General features: G+C 43.6%; 1 protein-coding gene across 3 annotated transcripts in view; it reads right to left on the reverse strand.

The window, feature by feature from the left end:
* ZNF609 (zinc finger protein 609) overlaps positions 1 to 14,136 on the reverse strand; it is a 204,901-nt gene that overhangs the window by 164,402 nt on the left and 26,363 nt on the right. For 2 of the 3 annotated variants that reach the window (XM_014459780.2, XM_006093399.3), the window contains exon 2: positions 12,461 to 13,324. In XM_014459780.2, coding sequence (XP_014315266.1) covers positions 12,461 to 13,198 — 738 coding nt within the window. In that variant the 5' untranslated portion in view covers positions 13,199 to 13,324. The remainder of the gene's footprint in view (positions 1 to 12,460; positions 13,325 to 14,136) is intronic. The other variant, XM_014459781.2, reaches the window with a different exon arrangement.

Raw genomic sequence — 14,136 nt, forward strand, 5'->3', positions numbered from 1 at the left:
TGAATATTTTTGTCCTGAAAAAACTGGTGTTTTTAAAAACCCAGCATACTAAAAAAAATTTGAACTCAAAAAAAGTTCTAAGAAAAAAAACAATTTTTTTTTTAAAGTGGAAAAGGAACAGAAAATTTGAGGCACAGTAGACAAGAAAAAAAAAACAGGGGGAAGGGGGGGGGTCCCATTTTCCATTGTGGTCAAAAACCCCATCCCGAGCCACATTCGGCTCTTTGGCCCCTTGAGTGTGGCTCTTCCACAAAATACCCACTTCTGCGCATGGGCCACGAAGTTTCCATCGCACTGTACGTGCGCGCCCGCACATGGTATTTTGTGGAAGAGCCACACTCAAGGGGTCAAAGAGCCGCATGTGGCTCGCGAGCCGCAGTTTGCAGACCACTGCCCTAGTCGGTTTTGCTCAGTGGATAGAGCATTGGCCTGCAGACTGAAGGGTCCCAGGTATTGATTCCAGTCAAGAGCACATACCTCCATTGCAGGCTTAATCCCTAGCCCCGATACCCAGCCCTGTTCTAGTGGGTGTGGGAGGCAACCAATCAATGTGTCTCTCACATCACTGTTTCTCTCTCTTTGTCTTTCCCCTTCCTTTCCACTCTCTCTAAAAAAATCAATGGAGCCTGACCGGCGTGGCTTAGTGGTTGAGGTCAACCTATGAACCAGGAGGTCACAGTTCGATTCCCGGTCAGGGCACATGCCCAGGTTGTGGGTTCAATCCCCAATGTGGGGCTTGCAGGAGGCAGCCAATCATCTCTCTCATCGTTGATCTCTCTCTCTCTCTCTCTCTCTCTCTCTCTCTCTCTCCCCCCTTTCCTCTCTGAAATCAATAAAATATATATATTAAAAAAATCAATGGAAAAATATCCTCCGGTGAGGATTAACAAAAAGAGAGAGAAAAGTGGACAAACTTTAGTGTGTATCATGACCAATGGGAGAGCTAATGTTAAAACACTGATTGCTAAGGCCTCAACGCTAGAGTTTCTGATTTGGGGACCTAGGATGGGAACTGCATTTCTAACAAGTTCCCAGGCATTGCTAAGGCTGATACTGGGTACAGGGATGACTGCTTTATGAGAAGGTCAAAGGAAGTAATCCGCTCTCAACTTCGCTACCACCTTCTCATGTGAAAACATTTCTCTACAGAGTACTTCCAACAAAAGAGACACTTAGGATTTAAAAACACCTCCAGAGGCCGAAAGCTAAAAGACTACTCTCCCTACCCCCCACTTCACAAAGGCTCCAATGTCACCAAGGCAGTAGAAATCCAGAAAAAGAAAAATTAAGGACAGAATGATTGTAAACTCTGCTCAAGAGCCTCTTACATCCACATTTTACATCTTCAGCCTGAAAAGTGTTTCCTTTGGCTCTCCTAGGGCAAGAGAAATGCCAACAGAAAAAAAAAGTAGATTGTTTTTTAATACTTAAAAAAACGAGAACACACTCTGAAAATATAATTTTGCCCTATATACAGAAAATCTCAAATTGCTATAAATTCCTCTTGTCTATCTCTCCTTTGTCACATCCTGCATCTCGAAAAAGCTATTCCTTTTATCCAAGACAGACCCAAGGTCTACCGGTATACTTTCTTAGGTAGCTTAAATATTTATTATATCAAGGTCATATAAGATGAATGACTTCAGGGAATAGGATTTGTTAAAAATGTCTCCTCAGCCGGCCAGGGAAGCTTCTTACTTGGGTGGGTGCTCTCAACCATGACTAAACTGTACTGAGAGAAATATATTTTAAAATATTAAGATGGCCTGGCACCTTCCTGATGCTAATCCTTCCAGGCCCATCCCAATGGCACAACTGGGAAATTAACAGAAGAGAAAAGCAATCTTCCCTCTGCTCTCGACTTTCAGATGCTTCTCCTTTAAGCTTTGCCATGCACAAACACACACACACACACACACACACACACACACACACACAGATAGAACATGTGCGCACACACAAATAACTCTCAGCAGGAACCAAAAATCAAAGCCTAACCCCATGGTTTTTAAGTGAGCAAGTCCAATTTCCTTCTTTGTAGCCCTTGACACATGCTGGCTGGGAGCCGTCTGGATTTTTTTCTGCCTTGTTCCTGCACCAGAAGGCTCTGCACTGCAGGTCAGGGGATGATAAGGAAATGAACAGTGTAATTTCCAAGGCCTCTGAACACAGCCCTGTCAGCAGCTCTGGAGGCAGGTTACTCAAGCATGGCTTGAAGAGTGAAAGCCACAGAGAGGAGGGCTCAGCCAGCCAGCAGTGGCAGGATCTCAGCTGTGTCTGTTACTGCCACCTCCAGCCTAAAAGCCCAAGCCCTGCTGCCTCCCTGGATGAGCACTGCACGTAAAAGCTCTTATACCCAAATGGCAAAAATACACATTCACAGTGGGGGAGGAAGATTAAGGACTAGGACTTAGATTTTCCATGCACTCTTGTGCAGAAACAAAAACATTTAGTGCTCTTCCAGCATACATGAGAGGGCACATGCCGGCAAACCCACAGAAACACCTATCCAACATATCCTGCCCCACATCAGGGATATGGCCAGGAAGGAAACTCAATTCATATGAAATCGGAAATTCAACAGGCCACTTTAATATCCTTTGAAGCCAATTTTGGAACCCCCCTCTCCCCCAACATAAATATCAGGGGCTTTAGAACACATCGTCAGCATGCAAATTTTCCAACCCATATTTGAAAATTCTGACCATAGTGCTGGAAGTCTTAACCAATGTGTTTTATCTATTCATAATGAGTTTCCTATATAGGCGAAATGTTTTTATATTTCAGCCAATTACTATCTAGGGTAGACTAAGACATATTTCAACTCAAATCATGTTTTACTTTTTTTCTGATATTTATTGAATGCTTCCCAGGTGCCAAGCACTGTTCTAAGTGTTTAATATGGACTAATTTAACAACAACATTACACAGGAACTATTGTTTTCCTCATTTTACAGATGAGAAAACTGGGGTATAGCAGTTAAATAACTTCCTCAAGATCTCTCAGTGGCAAAGCTAGAATACAAACCCAGGGAATCTGGCTCCAGAGTTTATACTCTTAACCACTAAGTCAGGGGTCCTCAAACTACGGCCCTCGGGCCACATGCAAATACAAATATTGTATTTGTTCCCGTTTTGTTTTTTTACTTCAAAATAAGATATGTGCAGTGCGCATAGGAATTTGTTCAGTTTTTTTTTAAACTATAGTCCGGCCCTCCAACGGTCTGAGGGACAGTGAACTGGCCCCCTGCTTAAAATTTTGAGGATCCCTGCACTAAGTCATACATAAGAGTTGATGTGAAATTTAAGTTTAGAAGGCTGGTGTTTTAAGTGAGAAGTGGATCCCACCTTATAAAGAAAATTCACGCCCTGACCGGTTTGGCTTAGTGGATAGAGCATTGGCCTGCGGACTGAAAGGTCCCGGGTTCGATTCCGGTCAAGGGTATGTACCTTGGTTGTAGGCACATCCCCAGTTGGGGGTGTGCAGGAGGCGGCTGATCGAAGTTTCTCTCTCATCGATGTTTCTAACACTCTATCCCTCTCCCTTCCTCTCTGTAAAAAATCAATAAAATATTTTTTTAAAAAAAGAAAATTCACAGTGGTTCTCAAACATTAAAGTATATAGCAATTACCTGGAGAGTCATTTGGAAGTAGATTCTGGGGACCCTACCGCTAATATGTGTTTAGTACATCTGGGGTAATGCCCAAGAATCTATTTTTGACATGTAGATTATGTGATGCACTTGGTTTTATGGGCCACACTTTAGGAACTCTGCTCTAGATGAACTGTAATCTCCTCAAAGTGCAGGAACCACTTTGCCATGTATACACCCAGAACCATGCATAATATCTGGATTCTAAATACACTCAATTAATGTACCTAATGAATTAAAGGTAATAAGTCTTATCATCTCTTTACATAATGGTTAGTATCCACAATACATTTAAGGTCTGCCAATTAAAGATATGTCCAAGAAGCCCCAAGGCAGAGTTATTGTTTTTTATTTGTTTGTTTGGTTTTTACCTGCAATTGCCAAATAACGAGAGAGATGGCAATGAAAATTTACAATGAAAATTTGACTGAATGCAATATTCCAGAACACACACATACACACAACCTCGAGAAGTCAATCTCCAAGTAGCAGTTTATAAGTAACTTTCCTGTTTTATATGTAATAAGATAGGTTCGGTGCAGGTGTAAATGGTTATTCTTTGTAAACATGATCATCTTACCAAAAAAAAAAAAAATCTAAACTCAAAGATCATTTTACTGTCTACAGTGTTAAAATCAGTATGAAAAATAAATGAAAGTGGTCTTGAAGCATACACAAAAATTTACTCAAAATGGAGCAAAGACCTAAATATAAGAACAGAAACCATAAATTACATAGAATAAAACATAGTAACTAAACTTATGGACCAGTTACCATATGACTGACCCAGCGACTCCTCTTCTGTGTAACTACCCAAAAAAAATTCAAAACATTTATAAAGATGTAGGTACCCCTATGTTCACTGCAGCATTATTCATGGGGCAAGACATGGAAACAACCAAAGTGTCATTTGATAGCTGATTGGAATAAAAATGAAGTGGTACATATATGCAATGGAATACTTAGCCACACACAAAAAAAAGATGAAATACTGCCATTTGTGACAACACGAATGGACTTTGAGAATATCGTGCTAAGTGAAATAAGTCAGACAGAAATAGTAAAAAGACACAGGATTTCATTCATATGTGGGATGTAAAACTGAAAGCAATAAATGAACAGACAAGACAAACAAAACCTCAGAGACACAGACAACAGTATAGAGGTTATAAGAGGGAAAGGGGGAGAGAGGTAGTAAAGGTTTACAAAGGTGATAAAATATATAGGGATGGAAGTGATACTATTGTAATAACCTGGTTAGTTAACAGGAAAGGAGTAAAAGGAAGACTAGATAATATAGGCAAACCATGTATACAGTTCTGCTAACTTAACACTCTCCAAGTCTGTTCCCCACTAACCAAAGGGAGAAGGGACTGGACAAAAGCAGTTTGGACACATGCCCAATACTAGTAAGGTCTGAGTGACATGGGAAGGTGCTTACCTGTCAGTCACACCTGGAAGCGAGTCAGTGGCCAGAATAGGCGTGGCCACTGCAAGGGCACAAAACTTGAATATTGAAACTCCTAGACAAAGGAGTTTCCTCTCTTGGCTCACTTGCTTGCTGTTTGCACCTGACTCCTGTCGTAGGGGCACATTCCCCTGCATTCAACGACGTGGCCCACTGACCATGCGGACTCCACACAATGGACTAATGGACTTTAACTAGCCTCATGCTCTGCCGGACCAAGCTGCAACAAGGAATGGAATCTCTGGACACTGGCCCTGCTTCCGGCTTTGCTGAACCCCCAGTTGCACCTTTTTCAGGACTGGGTTAAGGGGCATGGGACTTTGGAACCCGAGGAATGTAACTCCATGCAAATAAAGTCTTCTACCACATCTCATTCTCCTGTGGGGGCTTCTAAAAATGCTTATTTCAATGGTGCCCCCAAAACCCCACTTCCATGAGCAACAGAGGAATCCCATTCATGTATTCCTCCAATAACAGAAGGTGATTTGACTTTGGGTGGTAAACACACAATGCAATATACAGATGATATAATATAGAATTGTACACTTGAAAATTATATAAATTTATTAACCAATGTTACCCCAATAAATTTAATTAACTTTTTTTTAAATGAAAGTAGTCTTGAGAGTATCTGGGCATTTACATCCAATGTTTCTGAGGTAGTTTTAAAGTGGGAAACTGAGAATCTCTCATAACAATGAAAGATTTAAGAATCCTGGCATAACAACATGACAAGAATGTGGAACAAGGAGAACCAAGATGGCGACATAGGTAAACACCTGTACTTGCTGCCTCTCACAACCACATCAAAATTACAACTAAAAGACAGAACAACTATCATCAAGAACCATGGGAAAGCTGGCTGAGTGGAAGTATTACAACCAAAGAGGTGAAGACAGCGCATTGAGACTGGCAGGAGGTGCGGAACAGGCTGGCACCCGGGTGCACTGCTTCCCGCTTGCTCTGAACTCCAGTTCTGGGTGAGACTCAGGAGGACCCCGACACATACAGGGAAAAACTGGACTATCTAGCATAGGGGCAGGAACGCGAGGGCGGCTTTCCTCCAGACAGAGGTGCTGACAGCGGTCATTTTTCCTGCCCTGGGACCTCTTCAGTGCAGGGCTGACTGGCAGCCATTGCTGTTTGCTCCGCCCTGGGGATTCCCTGAGACCCTGCCCCACCTAATTTACAACCCCACCCAAGCTGTGCACAGTGGCTTTTGCATATGAATGGCCTGTCCTTTCTCAGCCTAAAACCTGTCAAACAGGCAGCAGCTGGGACAGGGAGCCCCAAAGCTACCAAAAAAAGGCCCAAGAACCGGCACCAGCACCTTGCTTCACAGCTGGGCCTTGCCTGGGCACTTCCAAACCTGATACAAAGAGGAGGAATCTGCAGGTCTCTCTGTAGCTCCTGCTGGGTGGCCCCAGGCAGTGGCTGACTTTGTACCTCCTTGGAGATCCAAGAGCCAATGTACCCAGTGGTCAGTGTGAGACCATACCAGATTACAGCTGTTCGCCACACTCAAGGGGCAGACTCAGTGAGCACCAAAGCCCCACTGAAGCAAGTCCTGCCCCATAAGGGTGTCTCGAAAAAGCAGCTCTTCCATTGTAGACACAGCTGGTCCTCACAGCCAATTGGCCTGGAGGTCAGTTCCTCCCAGTGACACCAACAGCAATCAAGGGTTAACTACAACAAGACTGTGCACACAGCCCACAAAGAGGTGCACCAAGAGTGTCCACCTCAGGTGATTGAGGAGGCTGAGCCACTGGGCCCCATAGGACACAAGGCCATTCTATCAACTCAAGGAGACTTAGCAGCTACCCAATACATAGAAACAAACACAGGGAAGCAGCCAAAATTCGGAGACAAAGAATCAGGTCACAAATGAAAGAAATGGATGAAAGCAAACTACTGGATATAGAGTTCAAAACCACAGTTATAAGGTTACTCAAGAATCTTCTAGAAACCTCAGAGGAACTTAGTGAGACCTTCAAGGATCTTAGTGAGAATGCCAAAAAAAAGAAAAAATAGAAAAGGAACAGTCAGAAATTAAGCATACACTGACTGAAATAAAGAATAATATACAGAGATTCAACAGTAGACTAAAGGATCCCAAGAATCAAGTCAAAGATTCAAAATATGAGGAAGCAAAAACCACCCAACTGGAAGAGCAAAAAGAAAAAAGAATAAAAAAATATGAAGATAGTGTAAGGAGCCTCTGGGACAACTTCAAGCGTATCAACATCCGAATTATAGGGGTGCCAGAAGAAGAGAGAGAGCAAGATATTGAAAACCTATTTGAAGAAATAATGACAGCCGAACCGGTTTGGCTCAGTGGATAGAGCGTCAGCCTGCGGACTCAAGGGTCCCAGGTTCGACTCCGGTCAAGGGCATGTACCTGGGTTGCGGGCACATCCCTACTGGGGGCTGTGCAGGAGGCAGCTGATCGATCTCTCTCATTGATGTTTCTAACTCTCTATCCCTCTCCCTTCTTCTCTGTAAAAATTCAATAAAATATATTTAAAAAAAAAAAAGAAATAATGACAGAAAACTTCCCCTACCTGGTGAAAGAAATAGACCTACAAGTCCAGGAAGAGCAGAGAACCCCAAACAAAAGGAATCCAAAGAGGGCCACACCAAGACACATCATAATTAAAATGCCAAGGGCAAAAGACAAAGAGAGAATCTTAAAAGCAGCAAGAGAAAAACAGTTAGTTACCTACAAGGGAGTACCCAGACGAACAGAATAAACTGGTGAATGTAATAGAATCAGGGGCATGGAAAGGGAGCGGACTGACAATTCTCAGGGAGAAGGGGGTGTGGGGGGTGCGGGAAGAGATTGGACAAAGATCTTACACCTATGGACGAGGACAGTGGAGGGGGGGCGAGGGCCTGGGGTGGGGTGGGAACTGGATGGAGGGGAGCTATGGGGGGGAAAAAGAGGAACATCTGTAATAATCTGAACAATAAAGATTTTTAAAAAAAAAAGAATATGGCAATAAAAGACCTGGTTTCTATGTCTGGCTTTGCCACTGACTATCTGGGAGATCCCAGATAAGTCACATGACCTCCCTGGTCTTAGTTTCCTCCTCTATAAAATGAGGAGGTTAGACAAGATAATCTTTCCCTGGGCCCTCCTTGAATTACAACACCCAAATGGAAAACAGAGCTGCTGAAGAAAAAAATAAATTAAGCTCAGGCTCCATTGTAGTTAGAGAATACATCTCTGTCCCACATAAATATAAATTTTTAAATATTTTCCATGAAGAAAAATGCTTTAGGGCATTCGCTTCAGGAAACAAAGCTGACTGCTATGCCATCACTAACTGAGAAAGAACTAGAGAAGGAGGAAGGTGTATCAGAAGGAATAAAAGAGACCTGACCTTGGTTAGGCAATGAGGGATTGCAACAAGACAGAATCGAGCTAGAAGGCATAAGCCAGGGCAAGAAAACAAAACCAAGGGCAAAGGAAAATGCTCTTAGAACAAAGAATATGATAGCAAGCAAGATCAGAAGGCAAAATAGCTAAGAGCATACGTTACATTTTCTTTGTATCCTAAAGTAATGGGGGAAGTGGTAAATACATGCAGCATCTGACAGCAGCAGAAGCAGCAGCTAAAGAGGTGAGAGGAGCTTCTAGTTGCAAACTTCTAGATCAGTGGTTCTCAACCTTCTGGCCGTTTAAATACAATTCCTCATGTTGTGACCCAACCATAAAATTATTTTCGTTGCTACTTCATAACTGTAATGTTGCTACTGTTATGAATCGTAATGTAAATATCTGATATGCAGGATGGTCTTAGGTGACCCCTGTGAAAGGGTCGTTCGACCGCCAAAGGGGTCGAGACTCACAGGTTGAGAACCGCTGTTCTAGATCCTTTAGCCACTAGAGCAGGGGTGGGCAAACTTTTTGACTCGAGGGCCACAATGGGTTCTTAAACTGGACTGGAGGGCCGGAACAAAAGCATGGATGGAGTGTTTGTGTGAACTAATATACATTCAAAGTAAACATCATTACATAAAAGGGTACGGTCTTTTTTGTTTTTAGTTTTATTCATTTCAAACGGGCCGGATCCGGCCACGGGCCGTAGTTTGCCCACGGCTGCACTAGAGCCTACTGGTTACTTTACATGACTTGAAAAAAAAGTCTCACTTAAACTCCTGGTTTAAGCCTGACTCTGTCTGCAGGAATCAACACAGATAGATCACTGCCTTCTGTGGTTTGTAAATTCTTTTTTTCTTGCCTGTCAGAGTGGCAATGCAAGCACTAAGCTTGGAACATTCAGACAGGCACCCTCCCTCCTTCCTACCTCCCCTTCCATCCCTAACTTAACAACCTATCAATCAAACCACAGGCAAGGGAACAGGCAGGAGCCAGAAGGCTCAATCTTGTTTATTCCTCAACAACACCCCCCCTCCCTATCCCCATCTCTTCAGCTGGCAGGAAGTATAAGGCAGGCGTGTTCAATAACAATTCAGGCAGCAGCAGTTGCTAAGAGCCATCTCTGGACTCTCCTAGAACTCTGGGAAACAGCACAGTGAGCACTGCCAGAGAGAGGTATGGAGCAAAAATGAGATACAATGGAGGGAAATCCACATCCTTGGCTGATAGAAAATTCCCTGTCTTCGCCTAAGATACCTACCTTGATGAAAGAGAAGATCCTGAGGTAACCTGAATATTCAAATCTCCCTCATTAACTAGCGGTACACAAGTGACAATTCAGTGACAATTCTACCCTATACCACAAACTATCATTTATCTTCTCTCCTATTTCCAAGGAGGGGTGAGGGTGGGGGAACCTCTTGTCAAGATACTTTCTAAATATTATGAGTTTTCTTCCTTCATGACAGTTCTCAGCTCAGATTATGTAATTCCTAGATTATATCAAATCATCTGTTTTGGTTCTGTTGGTTGTCCCTACATGGAAGGAACATTCCAAACCAGTTAAGCCATAGGCAAGTCCGTATCTCAGAGAGAAAATTTTAAAAGAAATTTACAGAGACTTAGCTCACAAGCCATTTTACTTATCAAATACTGACTGAACACCTATTATGCCCCAAACTCTGTGGTCCCTGTTTCTTGAAAGCTGCAAGATTCTTAGTCTTCTTTTCCTTCTCCCATTACAAAATCACTCTCTCCCTGCACAGTATTTTCATCTCCTAGCAACGTCCAAACATTTATTTAAATAATATTTCAATGGTCAAAGGCTTTATGCAAAAGCACCCCAGAAACAGACTGTTCAAAGGGGTTGAGGGATTAGGGAAAGGAACTGAGAAACCAGTTCATGCTTATAGTAACATCAAACTGCAAAATAAATGCTCTGCTTCTGAAAGTAATTCCTGGCAATTTTATTTTTCTTCCAAAAACTAAAGCACAGTCTCTCTCCCTTTTCTCTCATTCTACTTCCCCACTCTCAATTGCCTTGGGAGAGAAGGCTTATAATACAGCTACATTATTAAGGGACAAACTTCCCAAGCACCAAGGTGTATTCTTAGCTGAATGCATTGCGTTTTTCAGTCCAATTATAATCTGAAGGGCAGCCTCCCAACTAGTCTCTGCACCTATAAGAGAAAATGTGTTCCATTTGCTTCTCTGTTGGAAATTATCCTGGACATTTAGAATTAAATCCAACATGAAGCTAAGCATCATTAATCCTTTCACACACAAACTAATTCTGGGTTTAGGAGATTGCAGCAATGAGGCCAGAGTTCTAAACAGAAAGGAAAATGAAGGTTACTCTTAGAAGTGTCCACTTTTAAGCACAGGAAGAACAATGATTATATGGCAGGAGTTTACTGCAGCCAGACGTAGGGAACAGTCTAATGGGCCTGGAACAGAAACAAGAACTGGTACTCCTAGGCCTCTTCAAAACAGTATTATCCATCTGCACCCCAGAGAAAATGGTAAATCACAGCCAGCACAGGATGAACCATGCCAATAACCAGCTGGAACTTGACTCTGCTGAGGTGGACTATAGCATCTGCCACCTAAACACAGGCAGCTTCTCTGGCAGCTGCCACTGGTAAAAGGAAATGAACCATTGTGTTATTAGTGGAAAAAAATTCACTGCCCTGTTACCAGGGAAGCCCCGATGTTGCTAAGAGCTACAGATGTGCCAGAGGCAAAGACCAAAATATCTACAGTAAAAAAAGCACAAGCTACCACTGGAATCCAGGCACTGAGAGGGCATTACCACCAAAACATACACATCCACCCTCTATTTATTAACACTTTACATATGGAAATAGGTATTCCCTGTTGCAGCTGATGTAATTACAGAGAAATCAATTTATATGGTATCTGCTGCGATCAGCTGAAAGCACAGGGTGAGCAGAACACAAAGCAGAAAATCAAGAGCCAATGAATGAGCAGCTCATCCCCAGGCCAGCTGCTCAGCAGGTAATTGTAAGCTACTGAAGTTTAAGGCAGCCTGAGCTGACCCTAGCCTCACACCTACTCTGCTCCAGCCCTGCAAGCTCGATATCCTGAGACATGAACTAAGATCATCTTCCCAGAGGAGAGCCCCTCCTAGGGCTGCAGGCACCTGCCCTTGCAAGCCAAACAGAAGGCACGGTATCATCATTACACTGTTTGGCAGCTCCAGGAGACTTTGATTCCTAATAGTTGAGAGAGATACCTGGCCAAGAACTATACCTTTAGTGGCCAAAGAATCTCTTTCAAGGCTAAACTTTCATAGCCACAACACTAAACACTAACTCATAAGGCCTGATTAAGTACCTCATAGTATAGTCAGAACCTCCTTCCCCTTGTTTACCTACCCCACATTGTGCGTGCTCCTTTGCTCTTTGGTAGCCACCAATACAATACCTGGTAGCTATCACACCATGGAACTTATTTTTATTTAACCCTTTTCTTCTCCAGAGACCCAGCAGCACCGTTTGTCCCATTAAGAACAGCACTCAACCGAAAGCCTATTAAATGTATCAACTTATTAAATTTATCAATGATTTTGAGGATGAAACACCATTCAAGCTGGGGATCACATAAAAGTTGATGTCAGCCTTCGACAACAAGTATCTGAGGTGAGACAAAAACAAGGTGGGAGGTTCTCAACTTGACTTATAGAAAATTCATCCTACAAGTAGCTGCCCCAACAACAAATATTCTTCTCCAAAATGTCCAGGCCTGCTGTTAATGAATCTGTAGGGAATCCCCTGGTTTGAAATAAAGCCACATTATCATTACCAGCTGCTCTGACCTTGTAATTGGTCATTACCCACAAACTAATAAGCCTCCCACAGAGTGCACATAGCATTTGGTGGTTAGTCCAGGGCAGCTCTGACTGGCAGTGGGCAGCCAGATCTGGCCACCTCTTACCTTTTCAGACTTGACTTTCTTTAGCAGGCGACACTCATTCTCCCCTTCCTCTGGCTCCGGTTTAGCTCCCAAAGGATTGAGCGCTGCCCCAGGCTCAATAGCTATACTCCCAAGTGGCTCCACAGCTCCTGTATCCACCCCTGCACTTCCATCATATTGACCACCCCGTGCTCCCAAGGGGACTGGCTGGAGGACCCCAGGATCCTTTTCTGAACAAGTCCCCACTCCTTCGCTTCTCTCCTTCTTGCTCTTAGATGAGCTGTTCTCTTTCTCCTTTTTGGAGCCGGCTATACTGCGGGATGCCTTAGCCGCCTTCTCTGAGCCCTTGGAAGCAACCAGGCTTCCTGCATTGGCACCATCTCCTGAGCGTCCCTGCACCTCTTTCTTGCTAGTTGCCCCCTCACTTGGAGTGAACAAGGAAGTCCCTGGAGTGGGTTTGCTAGTGTCTTTGCCACTCTTATTCCTTTTGGATTTTGATTTGCCTTCCTTCCCTTGAGGACCTGGCACTGGGGTCACAAACTTGATGTTGTCTGGTAGTGTGGCCACAGCATTGGGAGCCGGTATCCCCACCTCCTTTGAGCCTGACATTTCCAGTTTCTGCTGGTCCTTTTCCAGATCGGCGTCCAGGTCAATGATGAGATTCCCTACTCCAATGTCCCATTCATCCCCACTGTCGTATGTCTCAACCGGGTTTGCATCCACTCCTTTCCCTCCGGAGGCTCCACTGCTCAAGGACATCTTAGAGTCAACGTCCCACCTCAAGATTCAAGGCTCTTCCTTGCCCCAGCTTTCCTATTTTCAGCTTCAGCTATGTTCTCAGACCTGCCACATTGGTCAGTACATGCCCAGTGGACAACATCATTGCTGGAAAAAGAAAATTTAAAGAACTGTTAAAGGAAACAATACAGGCAAGAAGACAGGCTGAAATAAACTCCCACACATAACAGACCCTTTCCTAGGGGGCTATCACATCATAATGGACAAGACAAACAAGTTCAATTGTACTTCTAACCAAGTCACATTGGACCAGAGAAAAGTAAATTCCCACTCCATCTCCCCAGGGATGAGTACAATATTTCCAATTGCCTGGAGATTCCGTGGTAAGTCTTAACTAGGAATCCTCTAGAGCAGTGGTTCTCAACCTTGGCTGCACATTAGAATCACCTGGGAATCTTTTTTAAATCCTGATTTCTGGGCTTCATCCTCCGGAAATTCTGTTTCTTTGTTATGGGTGGGGCCACAACATTAGTAACAAAGAAACAGAATTTCTGGAGGATCAGGCCCAGAAATCAGGATTTTAAAAAGATTCCCAGGCCGTAACCGGTTTGGCTCAGTGGATAGAGCAGCCGTGGGCAAACTACGGCCCGTGGGCCGGATCCGGCCGTTTGAAATGAATAAAACTAAAAAAAAAAAAAAAAAAAGACCGTACCCTTTTATGTAATGATGTTTACTTTGAATTTATATTAGTTCACACAAACACTCCATCCATGCTTTTGTTCCGGCCCTCCGGTCCAGTTTAAGAACCCATTGTGGCCCTCGAGTCAAAAAAGTTTGCCCACCCCTGGGATAGAGTGTCGGCCTGCGGACTGAAAGGTCCCAGGTTCGATTCCGGTCAAGGACATGTACCTCGGTTGCCGGCACATCTCCAGTAAGGGAGTGTGCAGGAGGCAGCTGAT

This window comes from Myotis lucifugus, unplaced genomic scaffold, assembly GCF_000147115.1.
Source record: "Myotis lucifugus unplaced genomic scaffold, Myoluc2.0 scaffold_115, whole genome shotgun sequence".
NCBI classification, from domain to species: domain Eukaryota; kingdom Metazoa; phylum Chordata; class Mammalia; order Chiroptera; family Vespertilionidae; genus Myotis; species Myotis lucifugus.